The sequence below is a fragment of the Macaca fascicularis genome, chromosome 2 (genome assembly GCF_037993035.2).
Source record: "Macaca fascicularis isolate 582-1 chromosome 2, T2T-MFA8v1.1".
In the NCBI taxonomy this organism is placed as follows: domain Eukaryota; kingdom Metazoa; phylum Chordata; class Mammalia; order Primates; family Cercopithecidae; genus Macaca; species Macaca fascicularis.
Genome location: NC_088376.1, coordinates 44,075,981 through 44,103,969, shown reverse-complemented (window position 1 = coordinate 44,103,969; position 27,989 = coordinate 44,075,981). Strand labels below are relative to the sequence as shown.

Sequence of the window (27,989 nt, the reverse complement as noted above, 5' to 3'; positions counted from 1 at the left end):
TTGTTTTCCTCATTCTTAATGTTGCCTCATGGTGAACCACATTAGGTAAGAATTTATTAAGTGCTTCTGATACGCCTGGTAGCATTCAGGGAGCCAGAGAACTCCAGCAGAATTCAGGGCTGGGCATATCCTATCAGCCTGGAGCTCTGCTCCCTGGGCTATTTGCAAGCTCTATCTCCTCCCTCCCTGACCCTTTCCTCTGACATTTGCCTCCGGGACCTAAGTCCACCCATTGCTAGGGCATGGGGGCTCCCCTGTGGCCTTGGCTTGAGCCCCAGTTGCAGCCTCTCAGAGGGTTGGGGAAACCCCACACTCTTCTGGGAGCTGCTGGTAACTGGCCTGACCCTAACAGGGCCATTGGATTAGATGATGCCAACACCAGACTCCACATCAAGACAGAAGCTAGAAATAAGAGATTTCCAGGACAGGCCTCCAAAAAGAACCATGAAAAGAACCTGTCTCCTTAACCTTTTTGGGTCATGAAGGTTATGACCCTCATCTTTGAGAATCTGATAAAAACTATTGATCCTTATCTCTGAAAGAGTACCTTAAACACAGTCTTGTGAATTTGACTTCTGGGGGTTTACTGGACCCCTGAAACTCCATGGGACAACGCAGAAGTCCACGGGTTCAGGCTAAGAACACAACGTACCTGGAAACAGGTTTTCAATTTCAACACTAAAGAAGAGATGAACACATTTTCTTTTTTCAAAATAAAAAGGGATCTTCAGGCTTCATAAAAACACGAATTCATCCTAAAATAGCCATTCAACACTAAAGTATAAAAAGAAAAGGAAATAAATCCTACCACCCAGAGAACCCCAAGGAATATTTTAGTGTATTTAAGTATCCATGTGCCCTGCCAGAGGCTAAACATGTGCTTCTGTCCCTGCTCTGGTGGGAATGGTGATGGATGGTCACTAAGGCCCAAGGACATTGTTCTCTCTCCCCAGAGGAGCAAATAAGTTTCCTGTGTCTCAAAGGTCTGCAACCTACTGAGGCCACCAAACCAGCAAGCTGTCCTTGAGGGTGGGTGGGTTGTCTGCCTTCTCTGTAAAGGCTCAAAAGAGACAGCCAGGCAGGTGAGGGGCTTTGAGGAGGCCACCTCAAGGAAAGAGAGAATGTGGCCCAGGGTGGGGCCTGTACTCTCAGGCATCTGGACATCCCACAAGAGCTGCCCCACCCTCTGGTAGATACCTAGGGCTGGTGAGGACAGGCAGACCCCTGGCCAGTGGAGTCCAGCCCCTCGGATGACACAGGGAAAAGAGAAAGGCAAAGAGAGGCAAGAGGTGATGCCGAAGCTCCAGCCAGGTAAATCCTAGAGAGGGGCCATGCATCCCACCTACCTCCCCATCCTCTCTCACCTGAACCCACCCCTGAGCTATGACTCTGAGGCACAGTGCATCTGCAGTGTGTGTGGCAGCCACACTGGCAGGAGGGCAGGATGGTAGTGAAGTTAGGATGGTGAGGGAGTCCCAGAGCTCTCTCCCAGGTGCCTGCCCTATTTCACCCTCGTGTACAGGATTCAGATTCTGCCCTTGTAGCCTCTTTTAGATCAGCCTCTTCCCTCTCGCAAGGTGAGGCTGCTAGTACGTGACAGGGTTCTGCCTCTGATCAGTATTCACTTCATTTCAAGGTGGGGTTCCTCCTTTTAATGTCATCAGCATGGGGCCAGAGCCCTGTTGCCAAGACAACAGGGAGTGAGTGGGGTCTGTGCTGGGTGGCTTCGCTCAGCGGGTGCACACTCTGCCTGTCAGACTCCAGCTGGCCTCGTGCTCTCCCTGCAGTGGGTACAGCCATGTAAATCCTGTGGCTTTCTATTCTGTTCATCTCTTCAGTGGATCTTGGAGATCTACAGGCACTCTCCTGAATTCACTGAATACTTCTACTGATGCTTTCTATTTTTACTAACTAGCCATGCTAGTATTTGCTCTTGCTGACTCAAGACACACACACACACACACACACACACACACACACACTCACTCTCTCTCTCTCTCTCCCCCCCCCATATAAAGGTACTATTTTTAAATTTAATATATTATGCACACCTTCGAAGTCAATAGATACAGGTCTACGTGATCATGAGGTAATGGGGTATTTACTGTTGTACAAGTTGGTTGCCTTCTCCTTTGTTTCCTATTACAAATGATGCTGCAGTAAACATCTTTAAACAGATATCTCTATCCCCTCATCTAGTTATTGATAAGAACTTCTTTAAGATAAGGAACTAAGAAGAAGGAAGGGCAGAAGGGAGAAAGGGAGAGAGGGAAGGAGGGAGAGAGGGAGAAAGGGAGAGAGGGAGGGAGACAGAGAGGGAGGGAAGGAAGGAGGGAGGGAGGGGGTGAGGCCATTATCTAGCTCCACCCTGAGAGAAAACTAGAAATGACCCACAGACATAAATGTGTCCATTCTCAGCTTGCAGAAGAACCTGCTACATGATACTCTCACTTTCTCACTCCAATGCATCTACAACATGAGCTTAAGAAATTGTGACAGTAGCTTATTTGTCAGATTTAATTTTGTCACTCATCTATGGTGGTTTTTTTTTTTCACCTGTAGATATTTAACTCTATGTGACAACTGGACATAAAGTGTTCTGAGGAAAAGCAAAATTAAAACTCCCAGAAATTACACAGAAAGTAAAATCGTTAAGAAAAGGACCAAAATTAATAAAAAAAAAAACAAAATTTAAAACTTTGGTCACAGTGATGAGATGGCGATATGACAGAACTCTTAGGTTAAAACTGTAAACTTTCACTTTCAATTTCTCATACTTTTTGTCTCCAGCTCAACATAATAAAAGCCCAGGAGGAAGCACACTGGGGCTTTTAGGATAGAGGACACAGTACGTTAGACCCTGGGCATTCTAAGGGCTTACATCCCCAAACCTTTTCCATGAAGCATACTGAGATCTTCACACATCCCCAGATTCAAGCATATCACTCTGTGCTTTTCTCCACTGAACGTACACAGGACAAAGAACAGAGGACAACCACCTCCCCTGGCTGTGTGGCAGGACCTGGCTTCCTCAGCGGCTGAGCACCTCACTTCCCGCTACTTTCATCCAGATGTGTGCCTCAGCAGAGTCACTGTCACCATGTACTACAGATCTCAGGGGTCTCTGCAAAGAGGCGAAACCACAAATGCTAATGGCCATCTACAAGAGTGAGCAGGACTGAGGACACGAGGGTCTGAACCACCTAGGAAGGTGTCACAGCACCCTGGCACCTGTCAGGGCTCTTCGCTTGCCTACTCAGAGGCAGTTCTATGATAATGTACTCACTGTTCTATCAAGCATTGTTGTTTTCTTTCTTAGCGGATATCAGACCGAAAAGCAGCACAGAAAAAGGAAGGGGATATAGGGGATCGGGGCCACAAGAAACATGATAGCTCTGCAGGTGGAGAGTTCCCAGGGAAACTATGCACGCTCTTTCTCTCTCCCCCTCCCCCCGTCTCTCCCTCTTTCCTTCCCCGTCTCTCTCGCCCCTTCCCCTGTCTCTCCCTCTCTCCCCATCTCTCCCTCTCTCTCCCCGTCTCTCCCTCTCTCCCCATCTCTCCCTCTCTCTCCCCATCTCTCCCTCTCTCTCCCCATCTCTCCCTCTCTCTCCCCATCTCTCCCTCTCTCTCCCCATCTCTCCCTCTCTCTCCATCTCTCCCTCTCTCCCCACATCTCTCGCTCTCTCTCCCCATCTCTCCCTCTCTCCCCATCTCTCCCTCTCTCTCCCCACATCTCTCCCTCTCTCTCCCCATCTCTCCCTCTCTCTCCATCTCTCCCTCTCTCTCCATCTCTCCCTCTCTCTCCATCTCTCCCTCTCTCTCCATCTCTCCCTCTCTCTCCCCATCTCTCCCTCTCTCTCCCCATCTCTCCCTCTCTCTCCCCACATCTCTCCCTCTCTCTCCCCATCTCTCCCTCTCTCTCCATCTCTCCCTCTCTCTCCATCTCTCCCTCTCTCTCCCCATCTCTCCCTCTCTCTCCCCATCTCTCCCTCTCTCTCCCCATCTCTCCCTCTCTCTCCATCTCTCCCTCTCTCTCCCCATCTCTCCCTCTCTCCCCATCTCTCCCTCTCTCTCCCCATCTCTCCCTCTCTCTCCCCACATCTCTCCCTCTCTCTCCCCATCTCTCCCTCTCTCTCCCCATCTCTCCCTCTCTCTCCCCGTCTCTCCCTCTCTCCCCATCTCTCCCTCTCTCTCCCCATCTCTCCCTCTCTCTCCCCATCTCTCCCTCTCTCTCCCCATCTCTCCCTCTCTCTCCCCATCTCTCCCTCTCTCTCCATCTCTCCCTCTCTCCCCATCTCTCCCTCTCTCTCCCCATCTCTCCCTCTCTCTCCCCACATCTCTCCCTCTCTCTCCCCATCTCTCCCTCTCTCTCCCCGTCTCTCCCTCTCTCCCCATCTCTCCCTCTCTCTCCCCATCTCTCCCTCTCTCTCCCCATCTCTCCCTCTCTCTCCCCGTCTCTCCCTCTCTCCCCATCTCTCCCTCTCTCTCCCCATCTCTCCCTCTCTCTCCCCATCTCTCCCTCTCTCTCCCCATCTCTCCCTCTCTCTCCCCATCTCTCCCTCTCTCCCCCATCTCTCCCTCTCTCTCCCCATCTCTCCCTCTCTCCCCATCTCTCCCTCTCTCTCTCCATCTCTCCCTCTCTCCCCACATCTCTCGCTCTCTCTCCCCATCTCTCCCTCTCTCCACATCTCTCCCTCTCTCTCCCCACATCTCTCCCTCTCTCTCCCCATCTCTCCCTCTCTCTCCATCTCTCCCTCTCTCTCCATCTCTCCCTCTCTCTCCATCTCTCCCTCTCTCTCCATCTCTCCCTCTCTCTCCATCTCTCCCTCTCTCTCCCCATCTCTCCCTCTCTCTCCCCATCTCTCCCTCTCTCTCCCCACATCTCTCCCTCTCTCTCCCCATCTCTCCCTCTCTCTCCCCATCTCTCCCTCTCTCTCCCCGTCTCTCCCTCTCTCCCCATCTCTCCCTCTCTCTCCCCATCTCTCCCTCTCTCTCCCCATCTCTCCCTCTCTCTCCCCATCTCTCCCTCTCTCTCCCCACATCTCTCGCTCTCTCTCCCCATCTCTCCCTCTCTCCCCATCTCTCCCTCTCTCTCCATCTCTCCCTCTCTCTCCCCATCTCTCCCTCTCTCTCCCCATCTCTCCCTCTCTCTCCCCATCTCTCCCTCTCTCTCCACATCTCTCCCTCTCTCTCCCCCATCTCTCCCTCTCTCCCCATCTCTCCCTCTCTCTCCATCTCTCCCTCTCTCTCCCCATCTCTCCCTCTCTCTCCCCATCTCTCCCTCTCTCTCCCCACATCTCTCCCTCTCTCTCCCCATCTCTCCCTCTCTCCCCATCTCTCCCTCTCTCTCCCCATCTCTCCCTCTCTCTCCATCTCTCCCTCTCTCTCCATCTCTCCCTCTCTCTCCATCTCTCCCTCTCTCTCCCCATCTCTCCCTCTCTCTCCCCATCTCTCCCTCTCTCTCCATCTCTCCCTCTCTCTCCCCATCTCTCCCTCTCTCTCCCCATCTCTCCCTCTCTCTCTCCATCTCTCCCTCTCTCTCCATCTCTCCCTCTCTCTCCCCATCTCTCCCTCTCTCTCCCCATCTCTCCCTCTCTCTCCATCTCTCCCTCTCTCTCCATCTCTCCCTCTCTCTCCCCATCTCTCCCTCTCTCTCCATCTCTCCCTCTCTCCCCATCTCTCCCTCTCTCTCCCCATCTCTCCCTCTCTCTCCCCACATCTCTCCCTCTCTCTCCCCATCTCTCCCTCTCTCTCCCCATCTCTCCCTCTCTCTCCATCTCTCCCTCTCTCTCCATCTCTCCCTCTCTCTCCCCATCTCTCCCTCTCTCTCCATCTCTCCCTCTCTCCCCATCTCTCCCTCTCTCTCCCCATCTCTCCCTCTCTCTCCCCATCTCTCCCTCTCTCCCCATCTCTCCCTCTCTCTCCATCTCTCCCTCTCTCTCCCCACATCTCTCCCTCTCTCTCCCCATCTCTCCCTCTCTCTCCCCATCTCTCCCTCTCTCTCCCCATCTCTCCCTCTCTCTCCATCTCTCCCTCTCTCTCCATCTCTCCCTCTCTCTCCCCATCTCTCCCTCTCTCCCCATCTCTCCCTCTCTCCCCATCTCTCCCTCTCTCTCCCCATCTCTCCCTCTCTCCCCACATCTCTCCCTCTCTCTCCACATCTCTCCCTCTCTCCCCATTTCTCCCTCTCTCTCCCCACACCTCTCCCTCTCTCTCCCCATCTCTCCCTCTCTCTCCCCATCTCTCCCCATCTCTCCCTCTCTCTCCATCTCTCCCTCTCTCTCCCCATCTCTCCCTCTCTCTCCCCATCTCTCCCTCTCTCTCCACATCTCTCCCTCTCTCTCCATCTCTCCCTCTCTCTCCACATCTCTCCCTCTCTCTCCACATCTCTCCCTCTCTCTCCCCATCTCTCCCTCTCTCTCCACATCTCTCCCTCTCTCTCCATCTCTCCCTCTCTCCCCACATCTCTCCCTCTCTCTCCACATCTCTCCCTCTCTCCCCATTTCTCCCTCTCTCTCCCCACACCTCTCCCTCTCTCTCCCCATCTCTCCCTCTCTCTCCCCATCTCTCCCCATCTCTCCCTCTCTCTCCATCTCTCCCTCTCTCTCCCCATCTCTCCCTCTCTCTCCCCATCTCTCCCTCTCTCTCCACATCTCTCCCTCTCTCTCCATCTCTCCCTCTCTCTCCACATCTCTCCCTCTCTCTCCCCATCTCTCCCTCTCTCTCCATCTCTCCCTCTCTCTCCCCATCTCTCCCTCTCTCTCCCCATCTCTCCCTCTCTCTCCACATCTCTCCCTCTCTCTCCATCTCTCCCTCTCTCTCCACATCTCTCCCTCTCTCTCCATCTCTCCCTCTCTCTCCCCATCTCTCCCTCTCTCTCCATCTCTCCCTCTCTCTCCCCATCTCTCCCTCTCTCTCCCCATCTCTCCCTCTCTCTCCCCATCTCTCCCTCTCTCTCCCCATCTCTCCCTCTCTCTCCCCATCTCTCCCTCTCTCCCCATCTCTCCCTCTCTCTCCCCACATCTCTCCCTCTCTCCCCACACCTCTCCCTCTCTCTCCCCATCTCTCCCTCTCTCTCCCCATCTCTCCCTCTCTCTTCATCTCTCCCTCTCTCTCCCCATCTCTCCCTCTCTCTCCACATCTCTCCCTCTCTCTCCATCTCTCCCTCTCTCTCCACATCTCTCCCTCTCTCTCCATCTCTCCCTCTCTCTCCCCATCTCTCCCTCTCTCTCCATCTCTCCCTCTCTCTCTCCATCTCTCCCTCTCTCTCCCCATCTCTCCCTCTCTCTCCACATCTCTCCCTCTCTCTCCCCATCTCTCCCTCTCTCTCCCCATCTCTCCCTCTCTCTCCCCATCTCTCCCTCTCTCTCCCCATCTCTCCCTCTCTCCCCATCTCTCCCTCTCTCTCCCCATCTCTCCCTCTCTCCACATCTCTCCCTCTCTACACATCTCTCCCTCTCTCTCCCCATCTCTCCCTCTCTCCCCTCCTGTCTCTCCCTCTCTCACACAGACAGAGCTGGCTAAGCAGGCCTCCTCAGCTCCCCACCTGACAACTTCTAAGCAGGTTGCCCCCTTGGCTTCCAGACCACTCCTGTCCGCAGGCCACCCCCTGGCTGCTGCTGTTCTGTCTCCTTCGTGGCCCCTTGTCCTCTGTCTGCCCAGATTTTCTTCTTTGGCTCTCTCTTCCATCTGCACCACAGGGCACAAATTCAGAAGCTGAGAGGGACTGGGCAGGTGGGTGCTGTGGCGACCAGGAGAGCACTACCCCCGCCCAGGGAGGCAGACCCCACTCAGCTGCCTGGCTCCTGCCAGCGGCCCCTGTAATGCACTGCGGGCCTCAGGTTGCTGGAGAGTCTGGTTTTTCAAAGAGGGGCTGGAAGTTTACATGAAATTGCCTAGTTTTAAAACACTGGTAAATAAATTTAAAAATCTAAAAACAGGGGTTGGGCCAAACAAAACAAGTTCACAGGCTGTTGGTCTGGAGCAGCTTCCACTGCTCCAAGGAGCCCTGGTCGTCCGGAAACCAGGGCTTCACCAGCAGGGAATACAAAGTCCCCAGATGGTGGCTTCTGACAGGTCTCTTACAGGCCTCAGACTGTCAGGTCCACTCTCAGGCAGGACACTGCATCCAGTGGCCTGCTGGCTACCTCCAGTGATGTCCATGCCCTTCAATGACTCCTCCCAGCCTGGTCTCTTTCCTGCTCTGCCCCCAGCTTGTCCTGCTGCCTGGGCCCTGTCCCACTTCCCTTCTCGCTCTGAGCACTTTCTGTTGGCCTCTCCCTTCAGACCCAGGGAGCCACTAGCCCCACATGGTTGACTTCCCAATCTGTGTTCTGAGAATTTACTTCCACCTTTGGCAGACTTATCCCAGAAGGAGATGAGACATTTATGTGAATGAATGCATGCATGAATGAAGTGTCTACTGAACTCCCCAAGCCAGACTCCTGGCTGCCGTGGTAGTCCCCTCGACCCCAGCATCCTAGCCCCAAGACACCACTCAATTAGCTAGAGTCCCACAGAACCACCATGACGTCTCTTGGCTTTGCTTCTTCCTTTCAGGGTCAATACCTTCACTGGGGCCACCCTCAGCTTGCTACTAGATGAGCAAAACAGCTTCCGAGGTGCCTCCCAGCATCACCCTTTCCACCAGCCTCTGAACTGGCAGTTCTTAGATTTTGTGTGCATTAGACTCACCCAGGGAGTCTGTTAAAGATGCAGATTTCTGGGTTCCGCTACCACCAAGATTCTGATACTGTAAGGAAGGGCACAAAATGTGCTTTTATTTTGGTTTTGGAACATGCATTTTGACAAGCTTCCCAGGTGCCTCTGATGAAGGTGCTTTGGAAAACATGTGCTGGACTGTAGTCTTTCCAAGACACAAATCTGATGGTATCTTCCTGTCTTCAGTGGCTCCTCACAGCCTCAGAAATAGTATAGTGATAGGAGGTGGGTCCCAGACTTCGTTCCAACTTCACAGTTACCTACAGGTGACTCACCCGGGCCTGTTCTCTTACTCTGTCTTTGCACATTTGGCCAGGAGCACCTGTACTCAACTGCCTCCTTGACCACTCCTGCTTTCCTTAAAGGATGAACTCAGATGCCACCTCTTTTAGGGGGTCCTCCCCAACTCCGAGATGGATTGGGTTCCTGTGCTCTAGTCTCTCATACTACCCTTCCATAAATGATCTCTAATTCATTTGTTTAACAAACACATACGTAGTGATTACTATGTGCCAGGTACTGTTCCGGGTGTTTTATAAATATTAGCTCGCTGAATCCTTTGCCAACCCTATGAAATAGGAACTATCATTGTCCTCATTTTACAGATGGGGAAATCAAGGCACAGAGAGGGTAAAGAAGTTGCCTGAAGTCACATAGCTGGTAAGCGACAGGACAAGGATTTGATCCAGGCAGTCTGGCTCCAGAGCCCATGTTCTTTCTGACCCCACTGTGCTGCTGCCTCTTACCCGTCCCAGCACACAGCACCTGGTATTCCAGGGTGTCTGCTTATGATTCTTTTCCACTGGACAAAGAACTCCCTGGGGCCCATGAGAGATTAAACTCTCAGCCTGGGGCCTAACACACAGTGGAAACTAAAGAACATTCGCTAAAGAACAAAGTGTCACATACTCATGGCACTGGATCAATGAGAAAAGATAAAATTCATCAAACCTCAGAGTTTAAAGAGACTTTAACTGGGATCAGACTCAATGACCTGTCCAATACTTCACTCTTCAAAGAGCAGCCCTCCAGGGCTTGCAGACTCCAGTGACGGAGAACACACTATCCATTCCACCTCTGCGTGGCACTGACTGTTAGCAAGTTCTACCATATGCTTAACTGAAATGTGTCTCCACGTTCACCTCCTCTTGTAGAGAGGGCCCTTCAGATACTGACGACAACCCCCACTCTCATTTTTGCAGGTTAGCCCTCCTCTTGTCCTCTTTTCCCACTGGGAATCTGAATCTCCAGTTCACCGTGAGCATTCCCTTCGACTCTGCTCTGGCCAATCGGGGCCTTGCCCAAGAGGAAAACCCCAGATATGGGTGCCATGTGCTCAGTATAAATTAACCCCATCATGGCCAACGCACTCTGATTAAAAACAAATACATGTGTGATCTATTTCAAAAGGTTTCCCCACCAAGTGGCTGAAGTAACATAAGCTCTGGCAACTTCTGGAACACCAGAAGCCCTGGTTTCTGATGATGGTGCACTATGACAGAACTCTGCGCTGGTTTGCTTAAAGGGTTTACGTTGGCTATGCTTCCATGAGCCAAGGGTTTTCCCATAACATCTCTGTTCTCACAGCAACCTTGCAAAACAGCAATAATTAACTCTATTTTATAGAAGAAGGAACAGGACACACAGTCGCTTAGCAGGGAAGCTGACATTGAAATTATGATTCTAGAGCCTGCGTGCTCCTGTCACGCCACCATTTTGGGAGTGGTGGTCAGAACATGGAGAAATGAGCATAACATCAGCATTAAGAAAATGCAACGGCCAAGGAAGGAAGTGAATGATTACAAATGAGCACAAAAAGCAGAAACATAACTCACGATTCCTAAGTCTTCACATCCTGACAGTCTTTCCTTGTTGCACTAAAGGAGTCCTTTAATTTGAAGTTATTTTTCCACTTGTACATATTTTAACCACAATAACTAAAAATATCTATGCCTTGTCTGTTCCCTTCTACAATTCAAACATCAGAAATTTCAGAATGTTTCACCTTCCAAACACAAAACATTAAAGACCTGAAAACATAAATGGAATTATTTTTATTAAAGACTACTAGCATGTAGCAAGTCATGAGCACCATTTAAGATGAACATATTTTGAGAAACTATGAACTGTATCTTAATCTTTTCTGTATTTCCGTACTACCTCCACCTCCACACTGTAGGAAAATGTCAAACACACATAAGCACTTAATAAATGTATGTGGGTTCACTATATACTTTCTGTTTCCAGAGGAAGACATACTTATTTAAGCAATCTGATTTTTGAATCGTATCCTGGGCTATTTCTTTTTCATATTCAAAACATCAGAAAAAGAAAACTACCAACAAGACCAAATAAAATATATGATCATTTCAGATAACAAAGCCATACTCTTTACTTAAAGCATGAGAAAACCAAGTTATACTTAGTTGTCTCAAATATGTTACTTAAAATAGTTATATGTGCTAATTTGGTATTCAAAAATAAGAAGAAATGGTAAAGAAAAAGTCCACATATTTTAGGATAAGAATGAGAACATAAGTGGTATATAAGCGTAAACCTGCGTGTTATGAATTAGTGCCGTTTCTTACAGCATAATACTAAGCAACCAACAAAGCAATTAAATAAATGGAGCGATTAAACTCATTTCTACAGAAATGGGGAAATTCCAAAGTTACGGTTTACCTAAAAGAAGAAGAGCAGTAAGAACGTCCATATCTTAATATCTTTCCGATCTCCAACGTATCCAAGAATAAAAGAGCTCAGACCCAGCCAGGCTAATTTACCCTGCAAAATTTTCCTTAAAAAAGTATGGCTGAAAATTGGCTGTCCTAAAACAGAAGGTACTTTCAGAAGAGTTATATAAGCAAAACACACAGGCCAATTCAGTGACGTGGAAACCACCTCATGCAAGAGAAATGCCACAAACACAAGTAACACACATTCATGTCTCAGAACCTGTCAGCCTCTCAAAATAAAATCAGGGTTGATTGTAACATCCTACCTCTCCAACCAAAGGATGGAAAATTTTTAATGAAAATTTATAAACAATTAAACTACTGAAAATCTTACCACACTTTTTGGAAATGATTCATATTTTACAATTCATTTGCCATATGGAATATTTTTAAACTTCTGATGCCCACCTTCTTTTGACCTCTTTTCCAATTCTGGAAGGATAAAACGAGAATTTTTAATTCTCTTTACTATTAGAAATAGTCTGTCATATGCATGTGCATGGGAATATGTCACAATTGGAAGTGAATCAGGGAAACTTCCTCAAAGCCTCCTCTCCTGAAACCACCTTCTCCTACAGCCAAGCCTTCCCCATGTTCCTCTGTGCACTCATAACATTCCTCTCACCCAGCCACCTGCCCTTCTTTCCATCATTCAAACTGCAACAGAAATGCCCCTCCTCACACAGCTGTCCTGAGCGGTGTGGGTGCCAACTGCTTGTCTCCCACCCATCAAGGTGAGGTGGTTAAATGGAGAGAAGGCAGGTGACAGCAACCACACAATTCCTGGCATCGCACAGATGTTTTCTCAGCTTTAAATACACAGCAACAGAAGGAAAGAAAATCAGGGTCTGCTTTTTAGAGCAGGCATGGATTAATGCATTCAGCAGACATTTACAAAATATTACTATGTGCTGGGCAGTGCTGGTTCCTGGGATACAGAGAGAAACAGGATGTGGTCCTGCTCTCAACAAGCAGACAATCTGGTAGAAGGAAAAGACACAAGAACTGAAAATTATAATAGTGCATGGTTAGTGAAAGGAGGGGGCTGGGTATAGTGGTTCACGCCTGTAATACCAGAACTTTGGGAGGCTGACATTCTTACTGCTCTTCTCCTTCTAGGTAAATTGTGACTTTAGAATTTCCCCATTTCTCTAGAAATGGAGTTTAATTGCTCCATTTATTTCATTGCTTTATTGGTTGCTTATTATTGTGCTGTAAAAAATGGCAGTAATTCATAATGCACAGATTTATGCTTATGTAACACTTATGTTCTCACTTGAGGTCAGGAGTTTAGGACCAGCTTGGGCAACATGGTGAAACCCTGTATCTACAAAAATACAAAAAATTAGCTAGGTGTGGTGGTGCACGCCTCCAGTCCTAGCTACCCAGGAAGCTGAGGTGGGAGGATCACCTAAACTCCTAAACTCAGATGTTGAGTCTGCAATGGGCTGTGATCGTGCTGCTGCACTTCAGCCTGGGCAACAGAGTAAGACCCTATTTCAAAAAAGAGAGGGGGAGGAAGGAAGGAAGGGAAGGAGGGAGGGAAACAGGTTCAAAGATTCAGGGCATCCTGATGTATATAAAAGAAGCACCAAACCCTTAAGGATTGCCGGAAGGGTCCTAGAGGAGAAAAGGCAAGGGCTGAAAGGGAAAGGATGAGAGGGGTGAGGAGGAGAACGCTCTTGGCAAAGGAGCACCAGGATCTGAGCACAGAAGAAGCAGAGAGGGGCCACAGGAGGGCAAGGGGCCTCCCAGAAGACCATGGGCCACCACTGAGGGGTTGCCACTAAGGAGATCCTGGGGCCACATGTGTGTCTGAGAACAGCCACTCTTAGGTGAACTGTAATGTGCACAGATTTGGGGCCTGGCCTGAGCTTAGGAATCTCAGTGGAGGATGCTGCATGGTGAGGCCCATGGCCTGGCTTTATCAGAGTGCTCCTGTCTCGTCACAGGGGATTTCCCATGCAGCCCCTGCTGCCTGTGGGGTGGGTTTGATACTAGTGACCTAATCTCCCCACCCTCCCCCAAACAACTCCAGCCCCGCGGCTGACGGAACGCTAAACAGACACCCAACTTTCAAGAACCCAATCAAAGGGCCAAACACCTCTGCTCTGTGAAGCTCAGCATAAGTCAAGCAGGGCCACTCAGCGTCTCCATTTGGGGAATCTGAACAAAAAATCTAGGAATAACCAGGCAGTTCAGGAATTCATGCAAAAGTCAAAAGAGCACACAGCACACTGCTTGGTGGTTTAGGGTCCCTCCTTGCAACCGGCCAGTGTGAGCGCCAACAATAAAAAGACTTTGTTGTTCATTTATAAAACAAGGCTTTGGGGCCTCCTTGTTTCGTACGAAGCCCCTACCCTCCCACGACCTGCAGTGCCCGGCTCTACTCACAGAACTGCAGGCTGAGGCTCACAAAGGCCAGCAGCGCAGCCAGGGCCAGCAGCAGCAAGAAGCGGTTGCGGAAAAGCATTATTAAGTATTCTATTTTCTCTTCATGGTTTCACCTCAAATCGGGAACATGTCCTGTGAATAAAGCAGAGGTGATAAATGAGTGTTTAGAGATGGAAAACCAAATTTGTCAACTGAAAATAATCTGATTAGCCCAGTCCCCTGGCAGGGAAGCATACATGTCTAGCTGGAGAACAACAGCATGCTCCATGATTAGTCTGTGCCCCCAAATAAGCCCAAGCGAAGAGAATGCTCCCTTCGAGTTAGTAGGAGAAAACCAGTTCATGAATGCTTTGTTTATCTGACATCAACAGGGAATGAGATATTTTACAGACATGACCTTCTCAAGGAAAAACACAAAGGATGTTTACTGAGTATTTACAGTGTGCCGGACAATGAGGGAAATCTTCACATGGACTCATCTTGCTGTGACCTTTAAACTTTACATCTTCAACGTTTTTTGATGGACATTCTGTTGAAATGATCTTGGTCTTCTTTAATAGTAATTGTTAATCTGAACAACAATCCTTGCAACATGTCCTACAGTAATTCCTTGGGGGATGGTTTGGGTGTGCAAAAGGATTTGCTCCTACACTGACTGGCTCCATCTGCTAATTGAGACCACCTTTCATCCTGGACCACTAAGCCTATTTCAGCTGTATGGATGGGTCTTCTGGAAGCCTCGTTCTGCCTATTCAAAATTCCCCTAACCACATTAGAAGTGTGCAAAAGGACTTTTTAAAAAAGCTGAATAAAGCCCTAAAAGTCCCTTCTGTGGGAAAAAAAAAAAAAAGAATGACTACTATAACTTTTACCCTATCAGTTTTAGAAGTCAAGTTTATTTCCTGGGTCTCTTTGGGATTTTAAAGAGAACTTGCAAACCATAGTCTCTCTAGAAATGGTTCTTAAACTACAGTTAGATTGTAACAGTAATTTCAAACTTGAATCTTTTCCCCATTCAAATATAATCTCCTTCAGAGACCAGATAGATAAAATCAGATAAAAGCTCATCTGCTAATGTATGAGGGTTGCATAACTGCGAATATAACTGAATATAGCCATTGAGCTGTACACCTGGGGTGAATCCTATCTCAATAAGCTGTACTATGAAAAGCACAACTTTTGGGAATGAAGCAGGAGCCAGACTCCCGGAGCCCCTTGCCTCCCACCTCCTCCCCAAGGGCCCAGAAGGTGACTTTGAAAACCCACTTGTTTAAGGGACCTGTCAGACTTTCTACCAAAAGAGAACATTTGCTAACAGATTGATGAAAATACACTTGTACCTTATGATTGCACCTGTGTGTCCAGCAACCAGCATCTTTGTTAATAAACAGATCCCAATTTCATTTTATTTATTGATTTTGTGGTTTTATAACTCTGTTTGGCATATTTGACAATCAGCAGTTAGTTCTCATCCATAATGACTAGATTTTTGAATGTGGTAACAGGTACATAGGTAACCAAATAGCTTGTTTGTTGAATCTTCATCCTCATTATGTTTCCCGGATAGCCGCGCATGATGGTATGGGACGTGCCTTAGTCCTCTGGCCCAGACAGCTTTGTTGAACCTGGTATCAATGCGCACATCTGAACTCCCCTCCCCTTCAATCCCTCTGAGTGCTGGAGAGGCACCTTCTTGAAGCCCCTTCTTCAATATGCTTCTTGAATATGCTTGTGAATATTGATGGTGTATTTTCAGGTCACCATCTGGTTAATGGCGGAATGGCCTTTCTTCTTGCCACCCTTCTTTGTGGGAGCCATTCTCCCAGGCCCAAAATGGAAAGGAAGAGTTTGAGGGAAACGCTTCTGTCCCATGAGTCACTATCCTTAACCAAGAGTCAGTGCCTCCGAGCTCAGTACTACACGTACACGTGTTCTCCTGCGCATCCCTCCCTCCGCAGCTCTGGCACAAATCTTGTCTTCAGGCCTCTCACTCTGGGACTGGGAAGCCACTGTGCTGGCCCTGGGGAATCACTCACCTCTGGTTTCTGATGCCGCGTGGTGTCTTTTGTGTCATCACCTCAGAGGCCGACCTGCCTGCTGGTTGCCCTGCATTTGCATGTGGGAAGCGAGGGCCTTGTTTCTGTTGCTGGGTCAGGTCTTGTCCCTCAACCACTTCCTGCTTCCATGCTCTTAAGGGATTTCCCCTTCCCTGACTGGCGGGAGAGGCCAATAGAACAGCTAAGCATGTTTCCTATGGTCTCACTTGATACTACCTTTTCTTCTTTCTTCTTCTTTTTTTTTTTTTGAGACAGAGTTTCGCTCTTATAGTCCAGGCTGAAGTGCAGTGGTGCGATCTTGGATCACTGCAACCTCCGCATCCTGGGTTCAAGTGATTCTCCTGCCTCAGCCTCCGGAGTAGGTGGGAATACAGGTGCCCATCACCACACCCGGCTAATTTTTGTATTTTTAGTAGAGACAGGGTTTCACCACATTGGCTAGGCTGGTCTCGAACTCCTGACCTCAGGTGATCTGCCTGCTTTAGCCTCCCAAAGTGGTGGGATTACAGGTGTGAGCCACTGCACCCAGCCAACACTGCCTTTTCATACGGGATTAGCCACTGTATGGTTTAGAGTTGTCTTCAGGCAGGCATTCGGTGGAAACAGTGGCTACTTGCTATAAGTCTCGGTTTTATAGCATGATAAATTGTTGCAGTAACAGCCCCCAATTTTTTCATGCCCTTTGTATCCATGGGCTTACCCGGTCTTTTCCTATACTGACTTTTGGCTTGGCGGAGGAACCTGTTTTGACCATGGGGCAACAGCAAATCTGTTGCAAGCAGGGACTTGAAAAGTACTTATGCATTAGGGCTTGTCTTCCTTTGCTACTTTTGCAACACTGAGACTACCATGTAAAGACCCTAGGCCAGACTGCTGGGGCATGAGAGACCACATGGAGCCAAGGTAAGCCGTCCCAGCTGATGCTCCCTTCAAACAAACTGTGGTGACAGTTTGCTGTCACCACACCTGTGAATGAGGCCATCCCAGACCACCCTGCTCCAGCCACGCCACCAGCAGATGGTTATCAGTGGTCTGCCCAGACTAAAAGAACTGCATGGCCAGTCCCCAGAATTACAAGCAAATATAATGGTTGCTATTTTAAGCCAGTAAGTTTTGGGAGTTTCATACAAAGCAAAAGCTAACCGATAGAATAAACAGGAAATGCCTTGCATCTTCACCAGGAAATTCTAAGCCAGGATCTAGATCTCAATATCCTCATCTGTAGGCACGACATGAAAATCTCCATCTTGTCTATGTTCTTTAATATGTGGAGTGCTTTTTGGGAAAGAAGCTATATTTAGTTTTAGATTTAAATATGTTAGGTTAGCCAGATGGCAGGGATCGTGTAACTGCCTGACTGCTTCTAGTCTGCACTGCTGACATCCCCACCTATCTGTGACTTTTCATTTGCTGAACAGTGGGAACATCCACCGTTTCTCCTTGATACTCTCTGGGGTCTGCACCCTCCCACTTCTGACTCTCCTCGGACAGCCTCTGCCATGGTCAGCATTTTGGTTATTTCTACTTGTGCTAGGGACTAGTCTGGTGTGATCACAGCCCTAGGGGTAGGTACACAGCCTGGCCAGAGGAACACCAAACCCCAGGATAAACACATGCCTTCTTTTGGAGCCCATTTCACTTGAAAACTTGAAGATAATGACTATACTTTAGTCTTGGTTTTTTAAAATGGCTAAATAATGATGATAACGAGGCTCCGGAGATGGGCAGATCTGTGTTCAATTCCTCGCTCTGCTGCTTATTTTCTGTGTGTCTGGACAACTGGCTACCCTTCTCTGAGCTGCAGGATCCTGCTTTTTAAATAAGACTGAGGATAAGAGACAAAAGAGCAGGTGGTGGTGGGGAGCAAATCTCATAACAGGCAGAAGCCTGCTGTTGAGCAGATATGTACTATGCCTGACTTCCACACTCTGGAAGAATCACACAGACACCTATACCACAATCTAAACATAAGCATTCACCCTTTTCCCTCAACTATTGCTTCTGCTCCATGCTGTGGCTCTGCTTTCAAATCCTGGCCACTGGCCCCTCCCCTACTCACTGGCCCCATCCCATCCATCAGGGTAGGCAGCCATGTCTGCAACCATGTTCATGGCTCCTCTGCCACTGTTAGCCTTCCCCGGGGCTGACTCAGCTGTTGTGTCCCTGCCTTGCCCTAGGTTTTCCAGCCTGGAACATCTGCCTCAGCTTCTGTTGGGCCCCACCCCAAGAGGATGAGGCACCAGTCAACTGGCTCTTTCTGGCACTGTGGTCCAATCTCTAGCCTGAGTTTTCCAGAGCTCCCTTTCCCCCTTTCCATCCCCACGTAGGTAGGAGGCTCCTGCAGCCACTCAAGAAGTCACGCAGTCCTTGGTTTCCTTCCTGCCATCTTCCTGCACTTCTTTCCATAGGAGTTCTGCGTCTACCCCTGGGGTCTACGGCAGCTCCTCAAGACACCCGGTGAGAGTCATACAAGTCATGCCAGGCGACAGTCAGGATTCTGAGCCCAGAGCAGAACCCCCACAGCCTGCTTGCTCACAGCCCTAAAAATAAGATCCACAGGAAGAGTCCCTGCTGCATCGGCAGGGTGAGATGTTATGGGATTACAGCTCCCACATCTTCTAATCTCCAAACATCTCTCAAGTCCCATCATCTTCTGTGGAAAAGATGCTCTTGGCTCAATATCGCATCATGACCAAATCCAATTCACACAAATACTTCTGTGTAAATGACTGTTTATGTCCAGGTTGAACATAAAATAGCTGTCAGTCATCACATGTCTGTTGGGCACACCTCCAGTTCCCTGTGCTAAACCCATGTGGTAAAAATATTTTTTTTTTTTAATTTTTTTTTTTTTAGACGGAGTCTCACTCTGTTGCCCAGGCTGGAGTGCAGTGGCACCATCTCGGCTCACTGCAAGCTCCGCCTCCCAGGTTCATGCCATTCTCCTGCCTTTGCCTCCCAAGTAGCTGGGACTACAGGCACCCGCTGCCACGCCCGGCTAATGGTAAAAATATCTTAAACCTAGAAATTGAATTATTACTCTGAATTCGTGATGAAACAGAAGAACAAAACAAAAAACAGAAAACCCAGCTAATTCAATTCAACCTTATTACAAGTTTGAGCTGTGAAAGAAAAGATTTTAGAATACAATTTTGAAATATAGTACTAGTTAATAAGCAGTTCCCATTACATTATGATGAATACCATTTCTGAATTAAAAGGAAAAAAAGAACATGTCAAAGGCATTTTTACAAGCTACTATTCTACCACCAGAGAGTTCCAGAGCCCAAGCCTTGGCCTATTTTTTACCTTGTAAGAGCTGAAAACACCACATCTAGTGATAAACTCTGGTCCAGGCTCTCCTTCAAAGCACACAGAATTTAAGGTTTTAAACATGACCACAACTGCTAGAAAGAAAATGTACAATTACCTTTCATTTGTGCAGTTAAAATACCATTACCAAGAATAGAAATATAGTATTAAAGAAAATGCTTCAGATAGATTCTACACGTTGATTTTTTTGGTCAGAATCATTTTGGCCTAAGTAAATACAGCACTATAATTTAAAAAAAAAAACCCTTCAAGTCTGCAATTGTGAACAAAATATGAGTCAAGCAAAGGTAAAAGCTATATCTTAATAGTTCTCCCTCTCCAAGGTCACATCAAAATGGAGTTTAATTGCAAAATCAAAGATGCTTGCCTAAGAAAAATCAGCCTTGAAGTCTGATGAAGATGGGCAGATTCCAGAGCCTCCTGGAAACCTCAGGAAGGCACCTGGGATGAAGGGGCTGTGAGTTCACAGCAGTTATTCACATTCCAGAGTTCTCCACTTAATTTGCAGGCTCATTTCTAAAAGCTGAAGCCAGTTCACGCACTCATTCATTCATTCTGTCAATTCAAGATAACATTTCCTGAGAGCCAGTAGGTGCCAGGCACTATTCTAAGTGGTAAGAACACAGGACACAGGATACAGGACACAATTTTTGTCATATGGAGGGTCCCAGCTGAAAGGCACTGAAGTATTTATGGGAGAAATGATACAAGACCCAGGACTTGCTTTAAAATATTCCAGAGGGGCCGGGAGTGGTGGCTCACGCCTGTAATCCCAGTACTTTGGGAGGCTGTGGCAGGCAGATCACTTGAGGACAGGAGTTCAAGACCAGCCTGGCCAACATAGCAAAACCACATCTCTACTAAAAATACAAAAAATTAGCCGGGCATGGTGGTATACACTTGTACTCCCAGATATTCAGGAGGCTGAGGCATGAGAATCGCTTGAGCCCCGGAGGTGGAGGTTGCTGTGAGGTGAGATCGTGCCATGCATTCCAGCCTGGGTGACAAGGAGAAACTTCACCCCCCAAAAAAAATTATATATATATTTATAATTTATATATTATATATAATATACATAGCTAATATATTAGTTATACATATTATGTGTTAGATATAATATAGATTATATATATTAGTTATATATATATATTATCTATATATTCCAGAGGAGATAAAAAGGTCAAGGGGAATAGATGAAATAAGATTGGCAATATGGTGACAATAGTTGAAGCAGGGTGACAGATCCTTGAGGGTTCATTATCTGCCCCTCTCTGCTTCTGTGTATGTTGGAAGTTAAAGGTGTTGTTTTTTTCAGAAAAGTTTCAAGAAGTTTTTTTTTTTAAAAAAAGAAGTGTAGAGTCTGGAGAGGGAAGTAGGGAGTACACAGATCACTGGGCTCTATCAAACCCGTGCTGTCAGGAGGAAAGAAGACTGCATCCAGGCTAGGATACGGCAGATTGGTCTTCTGAAGTGGCAATGCCGGAACTCGATCTCGAAGAGCAGTTTGGTGTTGGTGCATCTGTGACTGAATTTTAGGAAAACAGAATGAACTCAAGGGATGGTGTTAAAAGTGGTGGGGAAGTATTGGGTTGTAAAAGGAGCCAGAGAAGGGAGATGATACATCGAACATTGATACACGCAGGGAAGTGTTGTGTCTAGAGAAAGCCGGCTGCCCAGAGGCCACACAGGTGGAGCTGGGGCGCCCCTGCCATGTCTGGGTCTGCTTCTCCAAGGGGAGGGCTTGCCTGGCCCAGCACCCACAGCCCTCTACCCAGGCCAGCTTCCCCACTCATCTCAAGGTGTCCTACCATCAGTGGGACCAGACAACGCACTCACTGATTCTCACTCCCTCCCTGGAGTGCCCTCTGGACACTAAGCTGACTGAGCTGCAGGATGGAGCCGGAAGAGGGGTCTGATTGCAGGATCCGCTCTACCAGGCAGGCCAGCTTGAAAGACAGGCCCACTTCATGGACCTGCCCTTATTTTCTAGGGCCAGGGTCCTATCTCCTCCCAGCACCTGGCCTCCTTGGGGAATACTGGACAGGAGCAGGCCCAGAGGCCTCCCTGCCCCTCTCAGCAGGGGCAACATATTGAAGGATATTTAACAGTCATGAGGCGTGGCTCCCCTGGAACATTCTGCACGTTGCCGCACTACAGACCCTCCAGGCACCTCTCTCACCTGGGGGTGTCCTCCTGAAAAGCAGCCTGTCTTCTACCCTAGGGTGGTGAGGGGTGATTTGACCTGTGTCACTGTCATGCCCGGATGTGATGTGGAGTGGCAACAGCCACCTCTTGGCTGTGGGGGGAGCCAGTGGGGAGCTGAGGTGGTGATATGGTTTGGATGTGTGTCTCCTCCAAATCTCATGTTGACGTGTGATCCCCAGTGCCGTAGGTGGGGCCTAGTGGGAGGTGTTTGGGTCATGGGAGTGGATCCCTCGTGAATGGCTTGGTGCTGTCCTCTTGGTGGTGAGTGAGCTCTAGCTCTGTTAGTTCATGTGAGAGCTGGTTATAAGCAGCCTGGGACCTCCTCTTCTGTCTCTTGCTCGTGTTCTCACCATGTGATACGCTGGCTTCCCCTTTGCCTTCCACCATGACTGTAAGCTTCCTGAGGCCTCAGCAGAAGCAGATGTTGGCACTACGCATCTTACAGCCTGCATAACTGTGAACCAAATAAATTACTTTTCTTTTTAAATTACCCAGTCTTGGGTATTCCTTTACAACACAAAATAGACTCACACAGGGGGTGTGCTGATCAGTGCTGCAGATTGATCCTGAAGCAGGCCCTGAATAAAGGGCAGCACCAAAACCAATGTTCTTTGCCCTGCTTTAAGGACCTGTTATGATCTGGCCACACCCCACAAATCCCACCTCATTTCCCAGTCATACCCACAATAGGTTGTTAAGTGCATGGGCCCAAGGGTTAGTTGGCTGGGTCTAGAGCCCTGCTCTACCTGAGAATGAGCCACAGTTTCCCCATCTACGAAGTGAGAACAATCATGGGGCCCATTTCATAGGTTGTGTAGGGAGGGACTCACGGGGTTAAGATATGTAAGGAACACAGTACAGTGCCTAGCCTCTGATAAGCTCTCAGTAAGTATTAGCAGTGATTTTGCTGATGGTTTTTTTAATACCCACCAGCCACATGTGAGCTACTTACCCTACTTCTCCCTTGTCTTTGTTCCCTCTCCCCAACTCTAGAAATAGAATCTCCACTGGACCATGCCAGAGAAAGTCAGAGTTTGAAGAGGTTTTAAATATCATCTGCTTCAAACCCCTTGGTTGACCTGAAGAGAGGCCAGGGCAGGTCAGAGGGGCAAAAGGCCCCAAGCTGCTCAGGGAGGCTGGCCTGCGTGGCTGAAACCCTTGCTTCACATTCAGAATGGTACCCAGCAATCTGCCCTTGTCACGTTCTTCTTCACTGTAGCAGACACACTATATTCTAATTGCCACAGGTGTCTATTCCTTCCTTCCTCTTATGAACAGAGCCCTCTGGATTTTAGCTGGATACATGACCATCCAGCTAAAGAGAATATTTCCTAGACTCCCTTGTAACTGGTTGTAGTGATGTGATGAAGTTCTTCCAATGAGTCGTGATTGGACATAATAGGGCCATTCCAGATCAAAAGGAGGCTGCCTGCCCCAGCCCATCCTGACCTTTTTTCTCCTATTCCAGGCTCTGAAACACTGACATGATGAGGAGCAACTTTCACCATGCAGATGGAAGCAACATCCTAGTGGATGACAGAGAAGGACCCTAGATGTCCCCAAGGGGTAAGGCCACCCACTCCTTGATTTCCTTCCAGCTCAAATCGTTTTGGGAGACAGAAATTAATCTCACAGCATTTTAATCCATTGTTATTTCACTTCTGTTTAAGCAGACAAACCAATATCCGATCTAGAACTTGCTGTTAGCAGAACGCTGGCACTCTTCATGGGGCTCCCTTCTGGAGGTGTAATGAGCAAGTGCTCAGGCGTTCACAAGCTGCATTAGGCAGAAAATCTCATCACTGACCAGGCTGAATGCCACTCTTAGATATGATATGAGACACTGTCGTGGTCACCTTTCTTCTTTTTGCACTTTAGTTTTTGCTTTACTTAAATAATTCATGTATCTATAAAGATGGCTTGGCTGCAGATAACAGAAAACCCTAGCAAGCAAAGAGACTCATCCACATTCTCACATGACAAGCCATAGTATTAGGACAGCAGCTCCAAGGCTAGTTGATTCAGCAACTCCAAGCATCAATTGGAAGCCAAGAGCTTTCCATGTCTGTCCTCTTACTAGGCTGGCTTCTCTCAGGGTCGCAAGCTGGCAGCCACACTGCCAGGCATCACAGCCACACTCAGCCATGGGCGAAGGCAGAAGGGATAACTCTGTTCATCTCTACTAGCAGCAAAGAAGCCTTCCCCAGAAACCCCTCCCCCAGGCTGCCCATCGCATCTCACTGGCTGACGTGTGTCACGTGCCCACACCCAAACCAATCACTGACACTGGGAATGGACACAACGACTGGGTGGAACCAATCAAGATGCATCTCCTGGCAGAGGCCCATGCAGGGATAGAATGGGCAGAGGCCTGAATAGAGTCAGGGCTCTGTTAGGAATAAGTGAGCAAGGGGATGTTTGCAACAACTCACAACTGGAGAAGGTGTGACAACATGCACAATTATTCTGAAAGAGTATTCTCAAACACAGTCATCTGATGACAGTACCAGAACTTTTCAAATCCAGTAATCAAAACACATACAGTCATAATTATATGTTTAAAAAACATCAGTGCTGGTTTGCTCAGGTGTAATTCAGCAGTGACAAACAGCAGAGCAGCCTCCTGCAGCCTACGGACTGTACGTGTTCCACTAACAGACCTTTTGTTTCATATTTTACATGTTTTTAAAATAGGCAGCATTAATTATTTACCTGCCATTTTTTTCCTACAAGGATTTGAGGCTGATAATCTGCAGATTTAGTATTTTTAAATCCTTGAAATAGTAAACTTTTTTTTTTCTTTTGTGAACTACATGTTCTAACCACTCTCTCCTTTGAGGTTTTTTTTCCCCAGCTCTACAAAGGATAAACTTGTCAAGGCATCTGATCATTTCTCAGGGCCAGAACAGACTCAAATAACTAATTCATCAAGCCAGGATTTTCACTTTTATGTACTCTTCAGTTATTATTATCGTTTGTTTGACATTTTGGAACAAGTCTGTGTTCCATCCAACGTTACTGCTTTGCTCTTTCTTAAGTTTCAAAGTAGTTACATCTGAGACTGGCATTATTATTTTAGAATGTCAAGAGCAGCTCTAAGTACCTCAATAAAGAAAGGAGAACATGCAGTTGGCATGATTTTACTCACCACAAAGCCACTTAAAAAATATATCTGTTTTTAAAAAAATTTTGCAAGCAAAGTATGTCAATTAAAAGTTTCTTAAAATGTCAAAGAAAGCACGAGAGGATTAAACAGGCAGGCTGCAAGACTGGAAGTGCAAGTGGCATACAATAAAGGCTTGAATGATAAAAGTCAAACTTATAAAGGAAAAAAAAAAGGCTTACAAAGTCCTGAGACTCATAGCTGTGCAATGTAAATCAGGCACACCTGAAAGCACAGGTTACCAAGGCCTGCATTTCTGTGTTAACAGTATTATCTAGGAATGGGATTTTGCTCTGGATGGACACACAGACTCATGGACGCGTGGAGCACTCACGTATGCCACTGAGAGGCGTTTTGCCCAATGAGGCCTTTTTGGGCTGGGATCACACTTACCTACAGAGCTTTGGCAAGACCCTGTACTCACTGGCAGGTCATTCTATGACTCATTCATGAAGAGTAGTGGGGCACCAGGAACCCTGTAGCTCGTTATCACTGCCAGTGCCAGTGGGCATGAACTTTATGTCCTTAGAAGTAAGTCTGAGAACACAGCTGTCCCACTTAGTGGGAGGTTGACAGTGTCAGTATAGAATGAGCCCTCCTGCCCATGGAGGTGGCCAAGCGTATGTCGCCACTGCTGGTGATGCTATAGAGAGGCTGATGTGGGTGACCTTTTGGAGCCCTCCATGTGCTGAGATCCAAGGATTCTCTGACTCAGATCCCAAAACAAGCTCTCAAGACACACACACACACACACACACACACACACACACACACACACACACACACTATCTCTCTCTCTCCATATATATATACACACACATATATATACACACACACATATATATATATATATATATATATATATATATATATATAGCTCCTTTGCACTCATAAAGTGACACCTAGAACAAAAATAGAGCTAAGGGCACTGTTACCTACAATTATGACATTTAGCTTTGGAGGAAATCTGAACTGCATAGAGTCCCAGCTCCCCACTAATAAAGTAGGTAATAAGACTCTTAAGGGGCCGGGCTCAGTGGCTTACTCCTGTAATCCCAGCACTTTGAGGCCAGGGCAGGTGGGTCATTTGAGGTCAGGAGTTTGAGACCAGCCTGACTAACACGGTGAAAATCTGTCTCTACTAAAAATGCCACACACACACAAAAATTAGCTGGGCATGGTGGTGAGCACCTGTAGTTCCAGCAACTTGGGAGACTGAGGCAGGAGAATTGCTTGAACCCGGGAGGTGGAGGTTGCAGTGAGCCAACATTGCGCCACTGCAATCCAGCCTGGGTGACAGAGTGGGACTCCATCTCAAAAACAAAATAAAACAACAACAACAAAACCAAAACTCTTAAAAGCTCCAAAGCTTTGATTCAGCTTAGCTAAAAGTTGTAATGAAACACGTAACTCCAGGTTGATGTAACTTAATGAGAAATTTGGGAGCAAAAGTGGTTGACACAAGTAATTTTGAGAATGAAAAGCAATGGGGGGTGGCCATGATCCTTATTTACACACCAGTTTCCACAAACTGCAGCTAACTGAGCAAGTACTTATTCTGTATTATCAAATTTCTAGATGGAGTTTCTTACTTAATATGTCTATCAAATAGGGCAAAAAGCTATACTGTAATATTTAGAGGTTTGTTTTTGTAGTTCTCTTACAAGGCCCATGGAGGTACTGCTTGGGCACTGTTGTGTGTTGTAGGAAATTGCAGTGGTGGGACTGTTTGTTGTAGAATGCGAACTCTTGGTTATAGAACATTGACTGTGGGCACCAACTCTGTGATAATGAACCACAGACTGCCATATCACTGATTGTGATAAAATAACTGATAGAATCAGATGGACATCCATGCTTCCTCCCTTTAAGTTAGAGATCAAGTAATCCTAGAGGACACGTGCATTTCAGGGACATACCTGAAAGCCTTGTTTTATAAGACAAATCATTCTAACGGATTAATTTTAAAATGTAATACAAATCTTGTTTTCCAAGAAGGACTATCTTCTGTAATCTTCCCGTTAGGGAGTCATCAGATCTCTGGTCTTTTAGGGGTTTCCTGTAATGCTCCAGGGATGTCAACCAAATACTGCCCATGGCCTCCATGGCCCCACCTCAAGCCCTCTACCACTACCAGCGCAGCCTCACCTCAAGCCCTCACACTATGCCTCCCCCGGACCCAGATATCTCTCAGCCCCACAGAAGAGCCTTGCTCACTGGGGACTTCAGGCCTGGGTCAGCTAGGCAGGTGCCTGGAATGACAAAAGGGCATCACTCCTATTCCCCAAGAATGAACCTGAGGTGGAGAAAGCTGTTACTCTTGGAGCTGCCTGAGGCAGGGGAGGGAGGTAAGACCCCAAGGAGCATGCTGGAGCCAGCACACAAGGCCACTGGACTGCCTTTCCGGGAGGAATCTGGTGAGCTGAGACAGGTAGTGGGTTTGAAGCCAAGGCTGAAGTGCTCAAAAACACAGAGAATGAGACCAGTTACTGCCTGAATAACTGTGTGAGACACATGCATGAGAAACAGCTGGCTGGGCCCGGTCTACCTCCAGACTATGAGGATAAGTGTAAAATGATGGCTGTTTTAAGGCACCAAGTTTGGGAATGATTTGCTATGTGGCAACACTGAGCTCCATGAGGCTGGGAACTTTGTCAGTCTTGCTCCCTATACGTGTATCCCCAGGGCCAAGAACACTGCCTGGTCCAGAGCAGGTGCTTAACCGATATTTGTGGAGAGAGTGAATGGATGTATGAATGAACAGATGAATGAATGGAGGAGAGACTCACTACAGCCAGTAGCAATCCCTCCACCTGCCTCCAGCCAGCATGCTGCCTTTCCTCTGTGCCTTCACTTTCTCACCTTGTTGACTGCTGACCATGCCCTGGATCCCAGCTCCAAGATCACTTTCTCAGAGAGGCTGCCCTTCAACTCGCCCACCTTGTTTAGCACCCTGTCTCACACTCTCAAGTCACCTGGTGTTTCTCCTCCATGACACTTCTCAGCACTGTCATTATGTAATCATACGACCATGGGGAAATTCCTGGCTAGCTGGCTGTCTCCTGCGACTGACCCTAAGCGACATGACAGTAGGAATAGTGTCTGTCTGTTTGCAGAGAGCTGACTGACCGCCTGTCAGAACATTTCTGAAAACTGGCAGCATACAGCCAGTCTCATTATTAGAAAGTGCCAATTCTTAGAGAGCTCTCTTTTAATGTTAAGCTGGAATTGACCTCTAACTGCTAGCCTATCCTCCACCAAGCTTTCCAAATCCATTACACCCAGGTCATCCTTGCCACACAGACCGCAGGTGACCCAAAAGGTTAAGCGTCTTCTCCAGGTTTACTTGGTCAGTCGGGGGAAGAACTAGAGTCTGAAGCC

At 47.7% G+C, this 27,989-nt stretch overlaps 1 protein-coding gene across 4 annotated transcripts in view; it reads right to left on the bottom strand.

Moving 5' to 3' along the window:
• Positions 1–27,989, bottom strand: part of PXYLP1 (2-phosphoxylose phosphatase 1) — a 66,783-nt gene that overhangs the window by 24,331 nt on the left and 14,463 nt on the right. For 3 of the 4 annotated variants that reach the window (XM_045386871.3, XM_045386872.3, XM_065540003.2), the window contains exon 2: positions 13,851–13,982. In XM_045386871.3, coding sequence (XP_045242806.1) covers positions 13,851–13,929 — 79 coding nt within the window. In that variant the 5' untranslated portion in view covers positions 13,930–13,982. Of the gene's footprint in view, positions 1–11,403; positions 11,473–13,850; positions 13,983–27,989 lie in introns of those variants that run through there. The other variant, XM_005545945.5, reaches the window with a different exon arrangement.